The 27,204-nt window shown below is 44.2% G+C and overlaps 1 protein-coding gene across 2 annotated transcripts in view; it reads right to left on the bottom strand.

Moving 5' to 3' along the window:
• Positions 1-27,204, bottom strand: part of LOC133141713 (regulator of G-protein signaling 3-like) — a 117,712-nt gene that overhangs the window by 57,909 nt on the left and 32,599 nt on the right. For both annotated transcript variants that reach the window (XM_061262366.1, XM_061262365.1), the window contains 2 exons: positions 19,415-19,458; positions 2,085-2,222 (listed from right to left, as the gene is read on the bottom strand). In XM_061262366.1, coding sequence (XP_061118350.1) covers positions 2,085-2,222; positions 19,415-19,458 — 182 coding nt within the window. The remainder of the gene's footprint in view (positions 1-2,084; positions 2,223-19,414; positions 19,459-27,204) is intronic.

Below are 27,204 nucleotides of genomic sequence, written 5' to 3'. Positions count from 1 at the left end.
TTATCTGGATCTCAATATGCGTCTTATGCGGACACCTTCTGTACCAGCAGAAAGGTGTAGGAGCTTGTACAGAACGTGAAGATCTAGATGATATTTTATTGCTCAGGCCCACATTACTCCAACCTATGTATTCCATATTCAAAACATTTGATCGGCTGGAGTAGACTGTTTGTGAATGAATCTGCACATTGGGGAGCAACGTTTCAGAAATCCACCAGTCAATGCAAGCGATTGCACACATGCCAGATAACATTGAGTCATTGTCAAATCAGCACTCATACCCTGGTATGAGTCTTTTTCCCCAAAATAACATGCGTGGAATCAATTTAAATGTATTATTACATTTGTCTGTTTGAGAGAGATTTGTTTGTCAGTGCGAAAACATATTTGTCAACCAATTATTTTTATTTTTGAATCAATTATTTTGCAAGATACAAACATATATGTTTATATACATGTATTTGTGAATGTCATTTTATTTGTGTAAGTTTCATATTATCAATTTAACCATTGATGAGACAATAATTTCCCATGAGAGTTGGCCTAAAAATAATGAATGCATCCGTTTAAAAGCAAGGTCAAATAAATGAATGACCCTTTCCATCAGCTTTTTTTTGTACTAATCTAGGGCTGTTCAGTTTGTACTGTAGTTCCTGATTTGCAGACTTGGCCTATCGACCTTGCGTGGCAGATTTATTGTTCATGGCTGTACAACTAATCCTATATGAGTTGTACCATATCCAACCTATTCTGTAGCTTGTTCTATGACCTCGGTATGCAGTTTGGATAAAAGCGCCTGCTAAATAGAATGTAATATAATGTAGAGTGTTTCCGCGGTAACCTTGGTTCCATTCGCTGAGCACGTATCCTGCCGTGCGTACACCTGCAGAGGGAATGCATGCGGGGGAGTTGTTCTTTTTTTGGCGGCTCAGCGATAGCGGTTTCCCGTGGCCTCTAACCACCAATGGCGCGCGGTGAGTGCGAATGCGAGTATCTGAGTGCGAGGGGCGGTCGCCGCGGGGATGAAACGCCGACCCGTCCGCCCTCCCGTAATGAGGTCAGGGCTCCCAGCAGCTGGCGAGTGGGTCTCTGTTTCCGACGAAGCCCGGGGACCGGACGGGAGACCGGACGGGAGACCGGCGAACGAGCCCGCTTAAATTAAAATGAAAAAGGGAGGGAGGGAGACTCCCTGGATGCTTCTCTAAAGGATGAAAGAGTTCCTCCCTCCTTTTATTTGCTGGAGAGAAAAGAGGGCTAATTGGCAGCAGGTGTGGCAGCGACTGAAGCTACCTGTCCTTTGACTGTCCTAGGCTCCCTGCCAATCAAAAAACATGCAGCCGAAATACGCCACACCCTTCAGTTACCGATTCAGTAACCACTCAACAGAGCTTTTCTCCTATCTTCTGTACTTCTGATAGCCTTTTCAGGAGCCTCGAGGCTGAACCCCATTCCCAGAGGTTAGGACACGGGGCGTGCTATCGACATGTGTGAAATGTTGCTGGGAGTTATAGTTTAAACAAGGCCTTATAACTGTATTACATACCATCGCCACAGACATCAGCAGCAGAAGAGCTCAAAATGACCACACGAAGGTGAGATTTAGACCTTACAATCACACACGACCTGCAAGAGCAAGTGTCCCATCCACTAACACTAACCCAAACCTACCGTAGTTAGTACAGGAAAGCAGCAGCCTAATACTAATAAAACTAGGGTTACTATTAACAACAAATGTTACATTTTATCATATATATTTTTAATAAATAATAATAATAATAATAATAATAATAATAAAAAGTCGAAGAAATAATAATAGTCATAATTATAATTACTTTGTCATTTTATTTATGTATTTATTTATTTGCCACCATGCACTGCAAGGCTAAATGCTGATTCATATAATCAAAAAGCAGCAAGAAGATGCACTGGAAATATCAAACCATCAGAAACATGAGATGAAGTAGAATAAGTCAAAGGCATGAACTAAACAAGAGAGCGAGAGAGTTGTCGGAGCGAGTGACCGCAGCGTAGCGCTAACGTAGCGCTAACGTAGCGCTAGCCACACCCAGAGACTCTGCTCTTACCTGGTGGTCGCGGGCAGGGCTGTCTCTGCGCTGGAGCTGCAGGTGGAGCTGCGTCTCGATGTTCTCCCTCAGACACTGGAACAGCCTCCTCTTCTGCTCCAGAGAGAAAGCCTCCAGGCTCAGCAAGCAGTCACACTTCTGCCCCCCCCCCCCCGACGGAGGGAGGGAGAGAGAGAGGGAGGGAGAAGGGGGGGGAGGGAGGGAGGGAGAGAGAGAGGGAGGGAGAGGGGGAGGGAGGGAGGGAGGGAGAGAGGGAGAGAGAGCAGCGGTCAGAGAAGCGACGCACAGGCACTGTGCACGGAACTTCTATCAGTCCTACTCGTTTCTGTGAGAGAGACGGAGAGAAAGAGAGAGAGACACAGAGAAAGAGAGAGAGAGAGAGTCAGAGAGAGAGACGTCGCCCTCTCTTTCAGGGTGCATGCTCTGGCAGATCACTGAAAAGACTCCTTGTACACTTCAGAGAGAGAGAGAGAGAGAGGGAGAGAGAGAGAGTGACGCAAGCTGGAGCTTCAGATGGCTATGTGCACTGATGTCAACGTGGGGAGCGTATCATGTTGAGAAGTCTCAGTGTGTTTCTTCACATCAGACGGGTGTGTCTTCTGTCATATAAAAACCCACACGTATCACACAAATGAAATATGCCCACACATTAAATATGCGCTGAACATCCATATTGTGGACAACATTGATTTGGGGTTAGATAAATGTCAATATACAGTACAACCTTTTTGGTTTAGCATTTATCTAATTTATCAAACAACGAGAGCAGAACTACATGGTATTTTGACACTAATTGGACAGCCAGGCTAAAGAGTCAAATGCACGCCCATGTGTCAATATTAATATCAATACAAGGCTATTCTTCAGGGTAAACAAAGCTTCATGAAATAGATCAAAAAAGGTCAAAACCTTTTGTTTTTATTTTTGTCCATCTGGCTCCAAAAGGCTGGACGTGACATTCAGAAAAGTGATAAGCTATTCTCTCTCCGCCCTGGTGTGGTATCTCGACAGCTGGGTGGATTATCGATCACGAGAGAGGCGTATCGATACACAACTCTCAGCAAACGTTTCGGGGGGAGATGGGGTGGAGACACGAGACACGCAAAGGGTAAAGTTCCTTTCAGATCCACAGACACCTGGAATAACCCTAAAACCCAGAGTATGAGGCGGAGTTAAAACATTGTTTACAGGTGAAAGCACACCCTGCTGTTGAATCCACCTACGCCAGCTTGAACAGCCTGAAAACTGAGCTGGCCATGAAGCTGGTCTAGCTGGGTCTGAACTGGTTAACACAGCTACCAGCTGTTTTCCAAACCTAGCTTGAGCTGGTCAAACCATGCCGAGCTGGGAGCTCGTCTGAACTGGTTAACCAGCTACCAGCAGTTTTCAAAAACCTTGAGAAAACCAGAATTGCCCAGTATACATGCACACACATGTGACAGATTTAGATTAATAAAATCGAATGCATTCTGAAGAAGGTTTTCATCACCCTGACCCTCATCTCCCCATCACCATTCCAGGGGCACAAGGAAAACAATTAGCACTGGCTCAAAGATGGAACAGCAGTGTGGCATAGTGAAGTCAGGGTTATGGTTGGAATCAGGGTTAAAAGATGCAACATATTCATTGACAGCAGTATGTCCTCATGATGGTAGAACAGAAGGGTTCTAACATGTGCTGTGGCAGGTGCCACTGTGGCAGCAATCTCAGGTGAAAGAACAGTAAATGATCTGGGCTTGTAAATCAGAGATGACAGGTTCAAATCCAAGAACAGGCACTGCCAAATGCACTTTAATTTATTCTCAACAAATCACAGCTGTTTATCTGCTCCTGGTTCCACTGTCTGCACCAATGACAGCAAATTACCACAGTACAATCATCGCTAATCACCAATCACTTAATGAAGGCCACAACATCGCAGTATGTGAAGATGACGTATAAGAGAAACTTTTTTATTCAGACAGCGCCCTCTCCTACTGGGAGGAAGAGGGCCCTTGATAGCAGCTGTGACAGGAGGACAAAGGAACTCAGTGTTTTTGTAAGGAATTTCTTGTTGCTTTTGTTTTCATGTAGAAATATATAGGACACAGCAACAGGGGTGACAGATATTACAAACCAGGCCACAGTTGGTCACTTATACTGAGCACAGTGTCAGGCCTCAACCACACAAATCAAAGAGATACAAATGAACACCATGCCTCTAGGAGAACACTCAAATACAGGGGCAAGGTTCGAGGGGCCAGCCATGGCTGAAACTTCCAAGAGGAGTCCGATTGACAGGCCCTGATTACTAGTGCATACGAACCAAGAGTCTCGCTCAGGACTCGCTCAACACAACCAATCCTGGACCACAATGATTAGTTCACTGCACATCCAAACCTGAATCACAATGATTAGTTCACTGCACATCCAAACCTGAATCACAATGATTAGTTCACTGCACATCCAAACCTGAATCACAATGATTAGTTCACTGCACATCCAAACCTGAATCACAATGATTAGTTCACTGCACATCCAAACCTGAATCACAATGATTAGTTCACTGCACATCCAAACCTGAATCACAATTAGTTCACTGCACATCCAAACCTGAATCACAATGATTAGTTCACTACACATCCAAACCTGAATCACAATGATTAGTTCACTGCACATCCAAACCTGAACCACAATGATTAGTTCATTACACATCTAACACTGGGTCAAGATAAATATTTCACTGCACATCCAAACTTGGATCACAATAACTCACCCACAACAACCCGGGAGGTGAATGCACCACACACCAGGGAGTGAGACAAAATGGCCCCCTCCAAGACCCCCAGCCACAGCTGACCAAAAGACAAAGGCCCCGCCAACGTGAAAAATAAATTTGTGGTTTAAAACACAGAATACTAATAAATAAAAATTCACAGTATGCTAATAGATGACACCGCAGTATGGTAATATAAAGCCTCAGTATAGTAATATAAAGCCTCAGTATGGTAATATAAAGCCTCAGTATGGTAATATAAAGCCTCAGTATGGTAATATAAAGCCTCATTATGGTAATATAAAGCCTCATTATGGTAATATAAAGCCTCAGTATGGTTATATAATGCCTCATTATGGTTATATAAAGCCTCATTATGGTAATATAAAGCCTCATTATGGTAATATAAAGCCTCATTATGGTAATATAAAGCCTCAGTATGGTAATATAAAGCCTCATTATGGTAATATAAAGCCTCATTATGGTTATATAAAGCCTCATTATGGTAATATAAAGCCTCATTATGGTAATATAAAGCCTCATTATGGTGATATAAAGCCTCAGTATGGTAATATAAAGCCTCATTATGGTTATATAAAGCCTCATTATGGTAGTAGACAAAATCACAGCGAATACATGGCCGGAAAAACAGTGGATGAATAGAACTCCTGAAATCAAAGAGAGCATTATCAGCTTCATGCATTTTACATAATTATGCTCTTTAAGTCACATATGTAGCTAGTTATTTGTCTCCCTAATATGAACAAGTCTGCCCCCGTATCCTGCCGTGAAAGGCTAATGTACACATTTCCATTTACTAAATGACAATTAGTACAAATGTCCTTTTGCCATTGATGGTCTTCCTTTAATAAGCATGACATAATTACCTCTTCAAAACTCTGGTCAGGCCCTTTTAGCAAAAAGTCCCTCCTGCTCTGTCGCCTCGAGTACAAGGAGACTTGTTATTCTTTAATGCATATTAGACTACTTTCCCATGCTGAGAGATTGCCTCCTCCTTGGCTACAACTCTACTTGGAGAAAATAGGGTACAGGACTACATCTCAAACTGGAATACCCAACACTAATAAGTATGTAGCAATCGTTATGAAAAAGTTTTAAAAGTTCTACCGCGCTTACCTGCTCCGTCTTTCACCGTCGGCACAACCACAATGAAACGATGCTTAATTACACACTGCGGTTGTCACGTGAAACTCATTTAAAACCAGAAAGAAGGAAGCACGAGGCGGTGGCAACTACCTGCCTTACTACCCGTCATGTGACACGGGAGGGTTCGGTTAAACCAACAAGTGCCACCACTCCCACCTGTCACATTCAGATGTTTGCATTCGCTGTGCCCTGTCTCCACCGGAGCCCCGGCCAGTATTTTAAAGTTGAGGTGAAAATATGTTCAAGAATAGTGTCGAATTGTTGTTTATTGAATGTCCTCCGCACTGTAAGTTTCAGCCGAGTAGTCTACATGGTTGTTGTGATTAAGAACAGACACTCATGTCTCCTGCAGGGGCACAGAATGGAATTGGCAGGTCTTGGGAGGACAGAGTTGGCTGTGTGAAGCCGTGTTTAAGCCCCAAGACTAAAGCAGGGAATTGACAGGTTGTAATGACCGTCTCCTGCGGCTCAGAGACTTTCTGCTTTGTGTAAGGAGCTTTAGCTCAATCACAAGGGAGGCCAGCGGGGCTGTAATACTGAGGGGTGGGGGGCTGGCTGTAAGCAGATATCACCCCCCTCCCCCGACCCAGAGGATTGTTTGTCTGCAATCTGTGATCGCTGAGCTCCTGGACCATGACTCACAAGGCCCTTTTCTTCACTTTAGTCATGAGAGTTGGTAATAAATATGTTGTCTTTTTCTTGATGGGGGGGGGGGTGTTTATGAATTTCTGCTATTATTATTATTATTATTATTATTGCAGCATGATATTTGTTGCATACCACTGCATGTAAAATGTATCTTACATAAAGGGTGTAGCCTTCACCCCTGACCGCGCCCTCACCTCTGACTCCACCCACACCTGACTCCAACCCCACACCCCAGATTCCACCCACACACCCCTGAGTCCAACACAAGAAAGATCAACACCGAAAGAGCATCTCTGCCTTTAGCACACATTAGGTTTGCATATAACTTATATCAGCTATCAGTCTGGGTTACTATAAACAGCCAGGCTCCCCTACTCAAAACCACCATCCCATATCGCCTGAGGAACCTGCGCTGATTCCAGAGGCCCCACTGAGTCACACCCACAGACACACACCAAGTCAATGCATTAAACCACAAACAAGCCCACAAATATCTACAAGGAGGGTTACACACGCAAACACACGCATGTATGCAGACGCACACACAAACACATGTGCAGACAGACACAAACACACGCGCGCACACACGTGTACACACACACAAACACACACACATGCACATTTACAGATTCAAGGTATTCACAGTGGAGTGGAGCAGCTTTTTATAGTCAGAGTGTGTAAATATGACACGAGCCCACTCAGCGCTAGCTCTGCTAGCGTTACCTCCCACATCCCCCATCGTACCACAGGTGGTTGGGGAGGGGACAGACACACAGAGCCTTAGGACCAGATGGAGCTCCGCTCACACACATTTTACACTCGCTCGCGCACTCACACTCACACACTCTCATACATTCTTATACACTCTCACTCACTCTCACTCACTCTCACACACTCTCACACACTCACTCACTCACTCACACACTCTCATACATTCTTATACACTCTCACTCACACTCATACATTCTTATACACTCTCACTCACTCTCACTCACTCTCACACACTCTCACACACTCACTCACACACTCTCACACTAACTCACTCACTCACACACGCTCATACACTCTTACACACTCACACACACTCTCACTCACTCACTCACTCACTCACATGCTCACTCACATGCTCACTCTCTCACACTCTCACTCACTCACACTCTCACTCACACTCACTCACACACACTCTTATACACTCTCACACACTCTCACACACTCACACACTCACACACTCACTCACACACTCACACACTCACACACTCACTCACTCACACTCACTCACACTCACTCACTCACTCACACACTCACTCACTCACACACACACTCACTCACTCACTCACACACACACTCACAAACACACTCACTCACTCACTCACACACTCACTCACTCACACACACACTCACTCACACACACACTCACTCACTCACTCACACACACACTCACTCACACACACACTCACACACACACACACACACACACACACTCACACGCACACTCACACAGACATTGCATGTTGCACTGCAATGTGGTGTCCACCGTACAGCTCTCCTGTCATAGTCCAGGAACCAAACACACTCACTCACTCACTCACACACTCACTCACTCACACACACACTCACTCACACACACACTCACTCACTCACTCACACACACACTCACTCACACACACACTCACACACACACACACTCACACGCACACTCACACAGACATTGCATGTTGCACTGCAATGTGGTGTCCACCGTACAGCTCTCCTGTCATAGTCCAGGAACCACAGTCACAATGGGAGGCAACAGAAAAGTAATATGAACTAATTCTCTGATGGATGATTTTTAGATAGACAAAAGCCGATGAAGCCGTCGCTGACACAAGCTGATGCCATCCCATCTGGGCGAACATCTCGGCCGTCTCTCCGTAGCAAAACAAAGAGTGACTGTGCTCGATGACATCACCGCCGGGCCACGAGGGCCCTCACAGTACATCGCTCGCCGCGAGCCGAGCGGTTTCGACAGCCAGCATCACAAAACCCGCCAATGTGTGAGGAACCACGACCCTGCCCAATCAGCAGCCGGCCCCGCCCGTCCACAAGGCCGGAGAACCTCCCTGACATTCTGGAACATTCTGGAAGCCCGAACCACGCATCCACGTGGCGATGCCGATCCACATGGCAACCGATTCCATGCGAAAGCAGCCAATCACATCTCTCCATACCAGCCCACTCCTCCCCAGAGTCAGAGAAGATCAACATGGGGTAGTTTCATCTCAACCTCCTGAAGAATGTTCCTCTGTTCCACAGATACGCACAGCCCCTGACTCTGTTCCACAGATACACACAGCCCCTGAATGTTCCTCCATTCCACAGATACACACAGTCCCTGAATGTTCTTCTGTTCCACAGATATGCACAGCCCCTGAATGTTCCTCCATTCCACAGATACACACAGCCCCTGACTCTGTTCCACAGATACTCACCAGCCACTGAATGTTCCTCTGTTCTACAGATACACACAGGAATGCAGGATGTAAGCCTTTTAGTTTAATGGAGATTGCATGCTGATTTAATATTACCAGAAAAGGCAGGCATGTGTCTGTGCATGTGTGTCCGCGTGTGTGTGCCTGTGTGTGTGAGGGCATTAGTGCATGTGTCGTTTATGTGCGCATGTGTGTGTCACTGTGTGTGTGTGTGTCCATGTATGTGTGTGCGTATAGTGGAGATTCAGCATTTCAGGAGGTCACTACTACCTTCAAGGTAAGTTTGCCACGGGTTTAGACCGAGTCCCTCTGCCTATTACCGCACAACCAGAGAGACTTCTGGAACAGCGCAGTCCTTAATAGCTTCTCCAGAATTTATACAAGGGCTGTAGTAGAAGTTTCATACTTTAGTTTAAAACAAAATCTGTGAAAGCAGTTTAAAAGAGGTCTGTGAAGAATATAATTCCAAATGGGAGAACTCGGTGTGAGTCATTCAACTCCTCAAACACTCTGATCACCCCACATGCCCAATCTGGTGGGTAAATACAAAAAGAGTATGGTCTCAGAGAAGCACAGGCCCAGTCACGCCTCACTATTCACCAAGCTCACATCTCACTCAGTCACGGCTCTAATTATCTCAGTATTGCTGGCATGAGAATACTCTATAATGCACAATACCCCAACACAATGTTGATTACAGTACCTCACTGTACCCATAACTTCAACACAACATGACATGCAGATGCAAGTTAGCTCAAGCTAAATCTGGTACAATACATCGAATTACAAGAGTTATGTTTAATATTGTACAAGGTCTCTTACAAAAAAAATAAATAAAGCAACATTAATGACCGCACGATACTTACAGCTTCAACGCATACCAGGGCTTGAACCACCAACCATCCAGGTCCCAGTCATGTTCTTGAGCCACTAGGCAACAGGCTGTCCCACAACACTGATGACCTCACAATGTTTACAGCTTCAACACAACACTGATGACCTCACAATGTTCACAGCTTTAACACAACATTGATGACCTCACAATGTTCATAGCTTTAACACAACATTGATGACCTCACAATGTTCATAAGCTTCAACACAACATTGATGACCTCACAATGTTCACAACGTTAACACAACATTGATGACCTCATAATGTTCACAGCTTCAACGCAACATAATAATGTGTTGTTTAGCTGAAGCTTTTATCCGAAGACTAAGCAGGGGACAATCACCCCTGGAGTAATGCGGGGTTAAGGGCCTTGCTCAAGGGCCCAACAGCTGTGTGGATCTTATTGTGGCTACACCAGGGCTTGAACCACCAACCTCCGGGTCCTAGTCATGTACTTGAGCCATTAGGCTACAGCTGTCCCACAACATTGATGATCTCACAATGTTCACAACTTGAACATTAATGACCTCATACTTCTCCTTCTCAGAGCCCCCACCATGGACAGACACAGCGAATTACCAGTAATCTCAACACAGAAGTCCACAACATTATGGGACAACAGATTTCATTCATTCATTCATTATCCTAACCCGCTTATCCTGAACAGGGTCACAGGGGGGCTGGAGCCTATCCCAGCATACATTGGGCGAAAGGCAGGAATACACCCTGGACAGGTCGCCAGCCCATCGCAGGGCACACACACCATTCACTCACACACTCATACCTATGGGCAATTTAGACTCTCCAATCAGCCTATCCTGCATGTCTTTGGACTGTGGGAGGAAACCGGAGTACCTGGAGGAAACCCACGCAGACACGGGGAGAACATGCAAACTCCGCACAGAGAGGCCCCGGCCGACAGGGATTCGAACCCAGGACCTCCTTGCTGTGAGGCGGCAGTGCTACCCACTGCACCATCCGTGCCACCTGGGACAGCAGATTTGAAGATTTTAATTATTTTACACCTCTCTCCCTCACACTCTTTCTCTTGTCGGGAAGTCTAATTTTGGACCATCCTTCTGAAGTCACGCGTCCTCCCTGTGCTTGATTTGTCTCTGTCCGTTTACCAGAAAACCACATCACATTATAACTGGGGCAGGTTCCAGAAATCACATCAAGGATGCCACTCCATAAAATACAGAATTAGCACTGGAGTTGTAAAGAAAATGCAGACACTTCATTAATTTGCTTATCCCACACTAAAAGCAAGATTAATCAAGCCCCCCCTTTCCAGAGCCCCCGCCACAACAGCAAGTGCCAAGAAGATCGTAAAATTAAGAGCCGAAAAAGATGTCCACCTGCCCCCAAGCTTGAGAGCCCAGGGAAGATTGCCATATTTCAGGAGAAGAAGGTTCTAGAAGTCACGGTCGTGCAATCTCTTGATTAAATTATCACCCTCTTGAGTGTGAGTGGCCCAAACGATCCCAGGCAGATCTATGGGTCCTGTCAGACACGGGCAGTCCATCACCCCCCCCCCCCCCCACTGCATTGTGGGACAGGTGTGATGAATCTCTATTTGTCAGTCCCCTGCTTGGCGTGAGTGGCCTAGGACCGTGGTAAAGAAAAACACCTTTCAGAGCCATTAGGCCCGCAGAGTGCAGGCCGGCCAGCTATTACGGCCTCACAGTCGTAAACAAAGTCAAACCGCTGAGAAAGTGCCCCCCTGCCCGCACCACTGACCGCATCCCCGCCCGCACACCCCCGCCCCACCCTCAGGAATAATCCTTCTACGTTTCGTCCGCGTTCTGCGACATCCCTGCTTTCTTCTGACGGAGTGGAGGGGGGGGGGGGGGGGGGGGATGCTTTTTTTGTGTGTACCTACACACTGAGAGGGGAGTACACATAGGGGAACTTTACAATGTACCGTCTTTGGACCCCGCCAACACATGAATGTGATTTAATAAAACATTTTTAAGTTACCGTTGCATCCACACTCACATGCACACTATCACTGTCTCTGGTTCTTAAGTGCCATGTTTGTATCCTTTTCCGGAAAACTGTCCTTTTAAACAATTCCATCCCTGAATATGTCTTTATCCTCCACATCTTCAAAAGCTTTCTGCTGGGGTAGAGGAGTGCAGCATTATGGTGAGGGAACTGCACTTCCCAGTCAAAGGCTGTGGGTTCATGCCAAATTAATTGTTAAACCTTCATCTGCGTGGCTTCTCTGCAAATTGGTGAACACTCTCTGCTTGGATATGCTTGGTCTAGGGAGGATGCACATTCAAGCTTAGTGTATCACGGAGTATCGCACACGTAGACCTTCAATCTCTTCCACTTGGCAGTTCATCCATGTTGAGAATAGGTATAGCTAATTTTGGCCTTCTTAGGTCCCTGAGGCGCTGAACGTCCATACCTCGAGTAGTAGCTTCCTACACAACCTCTAAAATGACATCTATCCAGCTTGTCCTGCACATGGTGGGACTAGCAGATAACAGTTCAGTCACAGTAGCAACAGAATGCATGCCCTGCATTTGACCCATCCTAATTACTTAGCAGTGTGCAGACAGCGTGCCACCCGGGGACCAGCTCCACTTCTGAGGCTGATGCCTTGGTCAAGGACAATTTAGACTCTCCAATTAACCTAACCTGCATGTCTTTAGAGCAGGAAACCAGAGGAAGCCCATGCAGACACCGGGAGAACATTCAAACTCCACACGGAAAGGCCCAGGTGGGGCTGGAGCCCTTTCTATGAGGCGACAGTGCTACCCAGTGCGCCATCGTTAAGCTGCACATTACGGTAACAAAGGCTAGCAATGCTATACAGTGTATTCTCACAACATCATCACAGTTATGTAGTAATTCATTAGTTAGTTGGGAAATGTGAGCTCTCTCAGCCTTACTGACAACGCGCGATATTGTGCATTGTAATGTCGGAGTGGAGTCATATAGTGCCCAACTACCAAGAAGATAAGGAACTAAAGTAGTACAATTTCACACAAACTTCACCTTGGCCTGTATATCAGACCTAATATGACAGTTTTGGCTGAAGAGTTCTAAGCTTGAGAGGAAACACGTGCAGCGTCTAATCTGTACAAACAGCCTGTGTCGAAATTCCCTCTGGAAAAATCCATTTCTATTCAGACATAAATGTAGAAGGACATCGCACAGACATAATTATCTTTCAACAAGACAGTTCTATATCAAGACCGCGTTCAGGAAATCAACACTATTGTTAAGAAATGTTCCAATATTAATTTCAGTCTGTTCATTGTTGTTAGGTCCAGAAGAACTGAAATGATTTTAAATTGATTGAGACTGGTGCGTGGGGGGTTGGACCCAAAATGCACGACAGACCACAGGGATATAATAAAGTTAGCATTGCCCAATCCTGATCTAAAGTTAGTAGATTAGTAAGAAGACAAGGGGAATTGAAACAATTAGGGAAGCGTGAGTGACAGAAAGGGAAAGAGAGGAAGCATGAATGCAAGGTTTGCAGAGACACAAAAAAGTGTATGCTAAACAATGAATGGAACAACATAACATGAAACAACATAAATCGTGACAAAACAAGTTTGCAAACTGTGACAACATAACGTGACAAGACAAGACTAACAATTAAATCATAACAACTAAACATGAAACGTAACATGACATGAAAATTAAATGTAACAAGAAATAAAGCATAAAAACATGGCGAGACTAGACTAACATAATACGTGACATGACAATAACGTAACTAAGACAATGACTAAACATGAAACATGACATGACAAGCATGAAACATGACATTCATTTTATTTTCTGAACCAGGCACTCCTTGAAGCAGGTCAGTTTACTGGCTTTGTCGGAGGATGCAGGGATTTGAATCAACAACCTCCTTGTTACAGATCCAATATCACAGACCACTATTCCACACCACTGACACTTCTCAAGCCCAAACTGAAACTTGAGCAGAGGTAAAATAGTTAAAAAGACTTGAAAATGTTACCAAGAAATGTCTCCAATTAGGAGAGCATACAGGTCAACTGAGTACTGAATTCTCATTAGCACTGAAAATCTAAGTGGGTGGGGTCTGGAATGTGAATGAAATATGACGGATGAGTCATGGGGGGTGGGGGGTGGTTTAGAGAGGCAGATATACACACTGGGATATACCCCTAGGAGAGACCAATCAGCAATTGAGTTTTTTTATTTGCTAATTGAGAGCTTACTAAACAAACAAAGAAACATGCACACACAATTATTCACTGTTCTCTCTCACAGGTTCCAGCAAAAACAACAAACCAAACTATCAGAGCTCTCCCTCTGACACGCTTTCTCTGACTCGCTCTCTCTCTCTGACTCGCTCTCTCTCTGACACACTCTCTCTCGGACTCCCTCTCTCTCTGAGCATAGCCCCAAAAAATACACAGCCAAAAAGTCTGTACCATAAACTCAGCACAAGCCCAGGTCTGCGTGAGTTTCGAGAGAGGCGCTAAGGACCCCAACGTACCTCATCTCCTCATTTGGCGTGTCCCGGAGGACCGCGGGAGAGCTCCGCATGCTGCTTCAGCGGCCGGGAGGCTGAGAGAGTCACGGAATGTGTGAGCGCGGAGTCACAGAGAGGAGAGGAGAGGAGAGCAGGGTGATGTAATCCCCCATCCCTCACTCTGCCGGGGACAATTTCCAGACCCCAGGAATCCAGAGCTGCCTGTGGTTCCTCTACCCACACACACTCTTCCACACAGTGTTACACAACCCTACCAACACACACTCTTCCACACAGTGTTACACAACCCTACCCACACACACTCTTCCACACAGCGTTACAGAACCCCACCAACACACACTCTTCCACACAGCGTTACACAACCCCACCAACACACACTCTTCCACACAGCGTTACACAACCCTACCCACACACACTCTTACACACAGCGTTACAGAACCCCACCAACACACACTCTTCCACACAGCGCTACACAACCCTACCCACACACACTCTTACACACAGCGTTACACAACCCTACCCACACACACTCTTACACACAGCGTTACAGAACCCCACCAACACACACTCTTCCACACAGCGCTACACAACCCTACCCACACACACTCTTACACACAGCGTTACACAACCCTACCCACACACACTCTTACACACAGCGTTACACAACCCTACCCACACATACTCTTACACACAGCGTTACACAACCCTACCCACACACACTCTTACACACAGCGTTACACAACCCTACCCACACATACTCTTACACACAGCGTTACACAACCCTACCCACACATACTCTTACACACAGCGTTACACAACCCTACCCACACACACTCTTACACACAGCGTTACACAACCCTACCCACACATACTCTTACACACAGCGTTACACAACCCTACCTACACACACTCTTACACACAGCGTTACACAACCCTACCCACACATACTCTTACACACAGCGTTACACAACCCTACCTACACACACTCTTACACACAGCGTTACACAACCCTACCCACACACACTCTTACACACAGCAAGAGTCAGGTGACCAGTTCCCCCATTTTCCTGTCTTTCAGTCAGGGGCTTCTTCTACAGCAACAAACCCCTGACAAAAAGACATGTAATCCCATTACCTGCCTCCATGGCCCAGATGGTCTGAACTCTGACACGCATTACGCATGGAAGCACATTAAAAAAGCCATTGTTTTCTATTTGTGGAGAGGCTTTGCCCCTGGGCGGCACTGAGCGGGGAAGAAGCAGCAGAGTAGAGCACAGAACAGGGAATACTAAACACTGATGATACGGCACAGAACACAGACGTTAGGACACAGAACACAGACGATAGGACACGGAAAACAGACGATACGACACAGAACAGAGATGTTAGGGCACAGAACAGAAACATTAGGGCACAGAACACAGACGTTAGGGCACAGAACAGAAACATTAGGGCACAGAACACAGACGTTAGGGCACAGAACACAGACGTTAGGACACAGAACACAGACGTTAGGGCACAGAATACTGAAAGGCAATCAAATCAACTCATGCCCAGGACCCAATATATGGCACGCATAGTCAGAGTCACACAAGACTGTGTGACAGGGTTCTCTGTTGTGCTATGTCATGTGATACAGACATCTGATACCAATCACATCACGTGACCCTGGTGACAGTCGGCTCAGCAGTCCAGGCCCAGATTCAATTTGGATTGCACCACTGGGAGTCAAAGAGATGATGAATCCCACCCCATCCCATCCCCCACCACCCCGCCCTGCCAATCTCACCAGATCGATCGGACCGTAACTTCATCAGCGACGGGGACGGTACCGATATCAGGAAAACAAACTACGCTTTGGGGACGGGAATCAATGATAGCCTAGGCCAAGCTATCCAGCCAAAATGTAAATGTAATGTCCAGTGAGAGTGACAGGATGATGGAAGCAGGGCGATATCGAGCTCTCTGCTCCTGACAGTAGCAAAACTGCTCACGCGGTATGATAATAAGACAGTGGAACTCACCGACAACCTCATTTACCAGGGAGTCTGATACTACCGAGGACACAGCACATCATGACACACTTCTCTTAGTTTGTCATTTTGCAGTGTTATTTAGTATGAGTTAAGGCATGTTGTTTGAATTAAATTAAAATGGGGTATTTTCCTCAATCAGCAAGAATACTATTTATGTTCATATTATTGAGTTTTTGCACTTAGTGATAAAATGGCGTGTTAAAATGAATTAGAATTTGTGACAATATGGTACATAAGCTATCCATCTGTTTACTACATATTTTTAGTCCATTAAAAATACATTTTTCTCGATACCTTCATGTGTTTTTATTTTCATGCCTTCCAGAAACGCCAGTGAATGGGGTATTTTCGCGATGTAACAGCTCCTAAATCCTCACTGTTGACTTTTGAAGTACCCCGGTAAATTGTAATTTTTCACATAGGACAGTATAAGGCGGAAATGATTAAAATCTGGCATTGTCACGCGCTGGTCAGCTTGTTGGCTTTCTCTGGTACGGTGGCAATATGTGGCTATAAAGTAATTTAGTATACATCTTTAGCCTCCACATTTTGGCACCCATGCCTGTGGGAGTGGGGTTCCTGGAGGAGTCTTCCTGGGCCCCCTGGGGAGCCCCCCTTCTCTCACATTCCTTACAGGGTTAGAGCACAGGAATACTGGAGATGGCATGAAGATGTTTCATGATAATCCCAGGTCAGAATATGGTAATGTTTGGTGTTATTCTGATTGGTTCAGTGTGACTGGTGTAATTGTCTAGTTTTTGTAACAGTCTACCTTTGATATCATAACCGTCCAGGAGCCGAGGGGAAACTGGGCAAAAGCTGTCTCTGTAGAAGCCATTTGTTTTAGCCCCCTGACCAAGGTCTCACTGCCTGGTGGGGCTTTGGCTCTAAATTCCAGATGGTGATTTTTAGGGTCAAGAACAAAGGCCTGGATTTTGAAGATAAGGAGAAGAAACCAAGCAATCTGGGGTTTTGTCTCCTTTCCTTTAATTCACCCAAATCAGGTTTATCCAAAAGGTATATTACCATGAGAGGCACAACACATATTTATTACATAATACGGTTGTCACAAAAATACATTTCTGTCATTATACCCTAAACTTCTCCCCTGGGTTAATGATGGACCTTTCGTGACAACTACATCATCATAAAACACAAGGATAATCTGTTTGGTATGGATGTGATCTGGTAAAATCAAGGAATCGGATGAGATACATTTCATACCAAATGGAGTTTAATAAACCATAGTTTCAGTAACTCAAGGGAAAACCTGCATGTCCTCTCTGGTAATAATCTCATTTTCCCTACTTAACAACCCCCAAGGGTGGGGGTCTAAATTCCAGATTTTATTACCAGGTATGACTTTTAAGACTCCGTAAATTGATTGTACTCTTAAAGGGTTCTGATTTTCCGCATGTTTACACTAGGACTCGGAACTATACTGTCCTCTCAGGTCCTCTTTGCACTTGTTCTTGTGTTTAAATTGCACTTGTTGTACGTCGCTCTGGATAAGAGCGTCTGCTAAATGCCATGTAATGTAATGTAATGTAATGTAAGTTTCCTTTGTAATACTTTTATGTATATTTTATTTGGAACCAGTGTGTAATTACGTATGTAACCTGCCTGGTAAAATAAATTGTTAAAACTTGATCTGTGTGGTTTTGCCTACTGAACACTCAGTGTTACACAGGGAATGCTTGGTTACCCCCTCGAGTTGGTCTAGGGAGGATGTAAATTTACACTTAATGTATCACGGCGTATAGCACCCGTAGACCTCTGATGGTAAATCACTTTACAGTTCATTCATGTCGAGAACAGCCGTACCTTGTTGGTCTTCTTGGGTCCCTAGGCTGTAAACAGATATACCCAAAAGTAGCTATTCCTGCGACCTCTGTAATGACTGCAGATATCTTGCCAGCTCGTGAGACGTGCACATAACGCGCGATGTGACATGCGGCGGTACCAGCAGAGGATTGTTCCGGGAGCCCGTTATGGTACAGGATTCCTGTCGTGAAAATTATAAATAAGACATCCACCAAATGTGGATAACTAATCGAAATTATTATTCAAATGGAGTCAGATAAACAAAGGTGAATCTATTGGCCCTATTGTGGAGATTCTTGGTCAGCCCGGACCAGTAAAGAGCGAAGGCAGAGTGGTAATACTGTCTTTGTATCGTGGTTTATTTATTGGCTGATCTAGACTCTCCGCATAGGGGCCACTAATATTTAACCCTACTAATATTCTTTCAGCAACACCAGAAGGACAAGCATGCTGATACCTTCAGCCCTCGCTAAATTCCATCGTCGCTGCGCAAAGAGCCGAAATGCGAGAGTACAACATGCCACGAACAGTTAAAGTCTAAACGCGAATCAAACCTCAGAAAGATCGCCCTCGACAGTGAAGCTCCTCTCTCACACGTCACCGGGCTATTTCTGTGCGACTAATTGGACAAACAGAATATTTTTCAGTTTTATTTTCAGCAGGCAATCGATGTCCCCCAGCCCAGTCTGACGTTTGAAAAAAGCGAGGAAGCTTTTAAGAATAATAAGGACGTAGGCTAATTAGGCCGATTTCAAAGGAAGCTTTTACGCCACAGTGAGGTAAAAGTCATAATCGCCATGAGACGCTGTGATCTCAGAGAAACAGAAAGAAAAGTAAACATCAGCCAGGGAAAAGTGGTACATATTAAGACATACAACGTATTTATGAGATTCAGTCAAGATTCATGAAAGGCCATACAGTCTATGTACAAATTATTATTATTATTATTACAATTATTATGATTATCATTATTATTATTGTTGAGGATGTTGTTGTTACATAACAATTGTGCATAATATTAGTCAGGTCCACTCAACTAGTATCTTACCTCAGTCATGTGAATGACATAGAACCTCAGTCCGTCAGTGGAATCTGGAGAGAGAGTGGGAGAGAAGGAGAGGGAGAGGCATTTAGCGGATGCTCTTATCCAGAGCAACCTACGACCTACGACTACGATATTTACATATGATCCAATCATAGTTGTACATTTACTTTAAGTACAATCCAAGGCCTTATGTCCATATCGCAACAGCGCTAAACCACCTGAATGCACAATAAAATGTTTTTAATTCAACTCTAGATTGAAATGTAGAAAAACCCAGCAGATGTACCAAGGGCAAGTTTGTGATTTGACATTCAGCTGCTGCTGCGGGTGGCAGCCATGTTTACCCTGGACTTTATTTCCTCACGATTCCCTTCGGGCTCTTAAAGCCGACTACGTGACATCATCGGAGACACGCTGCCATTTTGAGCGCCCTCCTGCTGCTTCCAGCACTATGCCAATGCGTCATTGGGTTTCGCAGCACACACGCATCACACCCAGACCTCCATCAGAAGCAGGCTGACAGTCCGATCATGACAGAGTGTTTCGGTTCGCTCGCACAGTCTGACCGCGCGTACGCAGGTTTAACATTCCTTCCCATGCACTCTACGCGTTTTCTCCCCGGCACCAAAGCGGGAGCCTCCAGGACAGGTTTGATATTCTTCACCCCCTGCATCGTCAGCCCTTCGGTCCCGATGGCAGGTGCCCCACCGTTTTGATAAAAGACCAGAATATTCCGCCGCTGTTTCCCCCCCTTCAGATGGGAGTCAGGGCACAGAAGGCCCTAGATTAATTTGCATTATTGGCATTTGGCAGACGCTCTTATCCAGAGCGACGTACAATTGATTAGCAGGAGACTAAACCACTACACCTTAACCACTACACTACAGGCCACCCCTAATTTAATAAAACCCCTGATTAATAAAACAGCAGACAATGCCACGTTTTTTCCGTCTCCCCTGAGTTACTGCAGAAAGTGCGGAAGGTTCACAGAAAGCCTGAGATTAACATTGCGCCGGTTTTCCCTGGAGGACACAGCCCGGGAAAGAGAATACTCAGCTCCCGTACATAACACTTTTCTGCAGGCTAACAGGCTACCAGTGTTTGTGCTGACTGCGTCTCTGCAATATGTCCATTAATGCAGTCGGTGACTCACTTCTGTCTGCATAACACGTCCTCTAACAGCACTGACTAGGCTCAGCGGAGAACCTTTATTAACGCTCTGTTCTGAGGGCAGACTGGTACACCAGCACATGGAGCCACCTCCTCTGCCAGGAAGCTCTGTACCGTGATATTAGAAATCCGCATCAGCCTCCAAGGACATGTTTTGCTAATAAGCCAATGGTCAATGACTTATGCACATTCGTTATCTCATTCAGGAGAAGGCCGAGTTGGAGGTAATGATTTTGTGTCAAGTAAAGTCCCGAACTGGCCAACTCAGTTCTGGATGAAGTTTAAAATCTATTTGAAAAACATGTTTTCAGAGAAAATGTAACTTTATAATATACCTGCTAAGGGTTAGGTTAGGGTTAGGGATAGGGTTAGCGCTAGGGTTATGGATGAGCTTAGTGATAGGGGTAGGAACAGGGTCAAGAGAAAAACAAATACAGTTGTATCATATTGTTTTGCTAAATGCCTATAATGTACTGTATTCAAATCTATGAAACACTCTCAAAAGAGCAAACCCCACCTCCAGGTCCTCTTGGTTGGCTCATTTCCACCAAGAAAGTTCAATCAAGCACATCAAAATTTTTCCGTCAACACAATCATGTATATCTGTCTGCTGGGTATCAGTGTGTTTAATTAGCACTGTACCCAGCAGACAGATATACATGATTGTGTTGACGGAAATTTTTTTATGTGCTTGATTGAACTTTCTTGGTGGAAATGAGCGAACCAAGAGGACCAGGATGTGGGGTTTGCTCTTTTGAGAGTGTTTCATAGATGTCAAAGTGTTCGGATGTCAGTTTTTTTTATGAGCCGAAAGAACTTCACAAGAGGTCTCAGCTGTGCGTATTGTGCACGGAAATGAAAAAAGTGGTGGTAAAGCTTATTTTGTGCTTTTATTATTCCATTAATTTATATTTTATTTTGATTTAGAGGGCAAATTTATTTTAATAAGAGAACTGAATAATATCATTTGGGCAGTGCGGTGGCACGGTGGATAGCACTGTCACCTCACAGCAAGAAGGTCCTGGGTCCAATCCTGGTTTGGGCCTTTCTGTGTGGAGTTTGTGTGCATGTTCTCCCCCTGTCTGTGTCCTGGGTCCAATCCTGGCCTGGGCCTTTCTGTGTGGAGTTTGTGTGCATGTTCTCCCATTGTCTGTGTGGAGTTTGTGTGCATGTTCTTCCCGTGTCTGTGTGGAGTTTGCATGTTCTCCCCGTGTCTGTGTGGAGTTTGTGTGCATGTTCTCCCCATGTCTGTGTGGGTTTCCTCCGGGTACTCTGGTTTCCTCCCACAGTCCAGAGACATGCAGGTTAGGCTACTCGGGGGGGCATAAACAGGGCGTTGCTGCAAAAGAGCACACATGCTCGGTCAACTTACCCTGTATAAATACGGGTAAATAATAATTATTCATATCATATAAAATTGCAACCGGATTCAGCATTAAAATAGGTTTTATTCCAGTAATCCTGATTAATTAATGGTATATTCAAGTGGAGTTGAATATAAATTCCATAGAACACACAAAAAAGTTTGCTATAAATAGGGCGTAGGCTACAATTCTAATAGTTTGCAATAAATATGGTGTAGCCTGCTTAGACTATCGTTTATATGGCTGGCCTCACTTTACATTACATGTATATTTATTTATGTAGCCTATTAGAAGATTTGGGGCATGGTGTAGCCAACTTCAGAAAGAAATGCTCAAAAGCCGAGCCAAATTATTTGGTGAGGCTCACAGAAGAAATAACGAACAATGGCGAGTTCAAGTTCAAACATGGTATAGAAGTTGCATGGCATGTGGCTGAAGCGCTTCATTTGTTTATGAGTTTTGTTCTTTGCCTCGTGTTTAATTTTGACCCGAACATTTTTTTGCAGTCGGAAGGTGCTAATTCGGTCATTTCTATATGACATGAACGCAGCATCAGGCTTCATTGCTATGGCTGACTTCTCGTTACATCACGTTCACTACTGTATTTGACAATTTGAAGCATGGCCACATAACCACTTTGTTTGTGGCTTGTGACACCTCCTTCTGGCTCTCTGCAAGGACAGGGAAAATGTATAGGCTATTGCTGTCACCCTCCGGTGGGATTCCAGGCAGCGACATCTCTCCTATAATTGGCCAATGCCTTCCTCCAGCCCTGTGCTTTCCCTCCCTCAGTGAAGCCGGGAAGGCAGCAGCCTGTAGAACTAGTGAACTAATCGCAACGGGGTTAGCAAACTAGCTAGCTCAGTAACATAGATACAGATACTTTTCATTACATTGCATAATCTGTGGTTGGTGGAGCTGCTGCCTTCTTTTTTTTGGCTATCGCTGTAAATAGGCAAAATTCCATATATGGTATTTTAGGGGCGTCAAATTTTGAAAATGTGCCTTTGATACACACACATGGATATGAAAAAGAAGCTGTGGTTTTTGATAAATCCAGCAGAATTTGTTAGTTCGGTTCAGATTACACACATATTTGCACAGCGATTTCCCAAAAATATTGATCAATGAGGGCCACTGAGTTTACACTGTTCCAAAGGCCTTGAAGAACAAAACAAAACCACCAGAAAGTGAAGTATCCTTTTAATCTGATTGCCGACTGAAAATTAACCACAAAATGTCACAGACACTTGAATTTAGAGATAGAGTTAAAGTGTAAGCAAAAAAATCTTAAATTATATAATATTGCTATGATGATGTAATTTTGTGAAGCTACAGTGAGAACAGGGTCAACCCGTTGTAACTGGACCATCTGAAGGCCAGTTTATAGTTATACGATCAGAAGATGGATATCGCTACAGTATAGCCAGAATTTCATTTTTGCCTCACTTTTAAAAAGTATAAACTAAGAACACATCACTGAAAAGGAGTCATTGCAGACTCAAGACATGGAAGCTAGTTGATGACACCTCACTAAATATAATTACAGACAAGAATGCGCTATACTAAGGTTGTCATGACAATTGAGCCAGCGATGGGGTCAAAGTTCAGCACAATTTATGTCTCAGTGATGGGCACATTGATGATAGCGATGACATCAAATCGCCCGTTGTTCAGTATGAATCTGATAATCACTGGTGGCAACAATCCGCAAAACTCTTATTTTTACAGTTCACATTGCACTTTAACGGCTCACTGGCTTCAATTTAAACACACAGGCAGGCGTGCCTCTTTTTAGACCCGTTTGCCGGCCCCCAACAACTGTGCCAGAATCGAAAAACAAGCTCACCTGGTTTCACTCCACTTCAAAGATAATCTTTGACTTGTGGCTGCTTCTCTCCCACTGAACTCAGTAAATTGACTCTATAAGAGTAATTTAATATCTAATTTAATATCTAAAGTCATGAAATATCTCATTTAATATCTGAAGTCATTTAGTATCTCATTTAATATCTCATGTCATTTAGTATCTCATTTAATATCCAATGTCATTTAATATTTCATTTAATATCTAATGTCATTTAATATTTCATTTAATATCTAATGTCATTTAATATTTCATTTAATATCTAATGTCATTTAATAACTCATTTAAATGGTCCTCCGATATTCCACAGAGAGAGAAAATGTCATCATCAGCTACTCTCCTCTATTAGTTTTCTAAATCCAGACGAAGAGACACAGTTATTGAACAGAGATCGAATCGTATCGAGCCCCGTCCTCCCCCTCTAAGAGGGTCTCATACTGGCCCCTATACAGGGTCAGTGTGACAGCAAGAAGTTCGAAAAAATAAATCTTCTCTTCAAGAGAAATTGATTTTCTTTTTACTTCATTAATAGCGATAAATTAATGGGTTTTCAGTTCAATCCTCCCCAGGGTGCCCCTTACTCTTGTTTCAAGGTCTATCTTGGTGGACGCAGATCGATGGCTCATAGAGATTAAATGCTCTTGTGAAACAACAAGTCCAATTCAAGAGTCAAAGTCAATGCGCTGGAATACGGATAAGGATTGAGAAAGCACTTCCCCTATTGCACCAGCAGAGGTCTCTGTTGTCAAACAGAGGCAGAGCATCCTAACCTGGCCGTGAGCCTGGTTGTGACTGTGGGCTCATTCCAATCGCTTATTTTTCATTTCTTTCTTTTCCGTCGTTCCTTCAAAAGGAGTGAAGACAGGGAAGTCAAGAAAACATGAATTCAGCGAATGGACTGTCCTTGCTCCTTCAAACGTCGGTTTCGAAGCCATATCAGTCACAGACAAAGCAGAGGTGGACCTGTGGGTATACGTCAGGCTTTCTGAAAAGATACTTCCACGAAGGATGCCCTGATGTTACCTTGCTCAAAGGAAAGTTCAGGAAGAGCTAACTTCTACTTTTAGTTCCTAGAAGGAATATTTAATGGGTTGGAATGTTCCAGTCCAGACCCCAGCCCTGGATATTACCCTGGTCTAATCTAAGAATGGGGGGACATTGGCTCAAGAGGTAAGAGCAGTTGTCTGGCAGTCAGAGGGTTGCCAGTTCAATTACTGTCCTGGGTGTGTCGAAGTGGCCCTGAGCAAGACATCTCACGCCCAATTGCTCACGACCAGCTGGTTGATGCCTTGCATGGCAGGCAATCGCCGTTGCTCTGGTGTATGAATGGGTGAATGAGAAGCATCAATTGTACAGCGCTTTGGATAAAGCCATTTAACCATATAACTTGGATATATCCTGTTTCATCATGAACATAGCATGGTTCTAACCTGGATATAACCAAGCTAAGCCTTTCTAATAAGAACTGACATAAGACTGTTTGACTGAGTTTGAAATTAAACCCTTTTTCCCCACAACAACCCTCCTCAAATGGCCCAAAGAAATAAAACAAGGAAAGGTTGCAGGCTCCCTCCAGCCTCCATATCGAACATCTGTGTGTGCTGGAATACCCAAAGACAGGCAAGTTACAAAGCCAGAAAAGGGAGCAGTCAGTCTCAATCTGCCTGTGGGTCAGACAGCTGCTGTTTCCACCACTTCAGTGCCCTGAGAACAAGAAGTTTTAAACCAAAGTTCATCCAAGTTAATGCGTGTTATAACCATGGATGAGTCCACAGAACTGTATGAAAAAACAATGTGTCCTAAGAATGCATCCAAAATGCAAAAACAGCCACCAGAGGGAGTTTGCATCTTTAAGAATGTCTGAGCTGAACACACTGTACTTCTGTTCGGAGGAAGTTGCACCTCGTACCAAATTCGGGTCAAAATATTATTGCTGCACAAGTTTTTCCACACCTCCATTCTTGTGAGGGCTTGGCCTCTTTGTCTGGTCTGAAGCACTGTTATGAGCCACAAGACGTAACAGCAAGAGGCTACAGCACTTACGGAGCTAGGGGAAAATGTCAGAATGTAAACCACTTTAGATAAATGCACATAACGGTCAAGTAAAGGTTCTGACAATAGGCCAATGCAGCAAACCTGTGCCCTGGATTATTTCTGAAAGGCTTGGACATGTTCTTTCAACTGTATAACCTGGGAACATAGATGCCAGACTCACTCATAAATAATTGGGCAAAATGGTCAAGCAAAAATATACACTCTTCTTAGGTAGACCTATACTCCAGCTTGCAGATGGTTCAGCAGTTATTAATACCAGTTGTCAGAATGGGAACGAAATGTGATCTAGGTTACTTTGACTGTGGAATGATTGTTGGTGTTAGACAGGGCGTTTTGAGTATCTCAGAAACTGCTGATCTCATGGGATTTTCATGCACAACAGTCTCTAAAGTTTGCAGAGAATGGTGCAACAAACAAAAAACATTCAGTGAGCAGCAGTTCTGCGGGCAAAAAAATGCCTTGTTAATGAGAGAGGTCATTAGAGAAAGGCCAGACTGGAAGCTGACAGGAAGGTGACAATAATGCAAATAACCACACATTACAACAGTAAGAACATCTGAACACACAACATATCAAACCTCTAAGTGGATAGGCTACAGCAGCAGCAGACCAATAAGTCTAAAAAATAAGTGAAATAATTACCTGATAAAGTGTTTACTGAGTGAATATTTAATAGCATAGCGCTGTGCAAAAATGAAAAAAGGTGCTTGTGAAAGGAGCAAACGTGTCAGCGCACGCTTTCTTCAGTGCTCTGCGACACATAGTTCACATGAAGCAGGATTCTCCTTATGTGATAACAACATAGGGGTGGGGGTCATTAGAGAACCATTTTTTCCATGTTAAAATTCCATGTTTCATCCAAACAGTATCCTGCTTCTCCATTTTGTGATCTAAAGAGTAGGAGATTAGCAGACCTACTCCACAGCCTGCTGTTGAGGTTTACACAATAAGTGAGGTTGTTTTGTTGTTTTTCAGCGCTTTGCTTACCAAAAAAATCTGTGCTTTCTCATAACCATTGAAGCAGAACCATCCCGATTCAACATGTACTATCAATATCCATGAAGGGTCTTGTCCAATCACAACGCTATGTCAAAGGCCGCTCTTTCCTTGGTCATGCCTTCAACTAATGTTCATAAACGTCATAATTGCACTAGGAACTTCATTACCTTTTTACAATATAACGGGTGCTCTTAGTTAATAAAACAAATTACGTTTCATTTTTATATACTTTTACTATAGTAAAAATGCAGAACCATTTCTAGACTACTTTGGTTACTGCAAGGTTTAATCATAAAAAAGACAAAATGCATAACTTGGCATGAAATGCAAGAGAAATT

This window comes from Conger conger, chromosome 12 (assembly GCF_963514075.1).
Source record: "Conger conger chromosome 12, fConCon1.1, whole genome shotgun sequence".
NCBI classification, from domain to species: Eukaryota; Metazoa; Chordata; class Actinopteri; order Anguilliformes; family Congridae; genus Conger; species Conger conger.
Note: the sequence above shows the minus strand (reverse complement) of the source record. Positions and strands in the feature narration are given on the sequence as shown.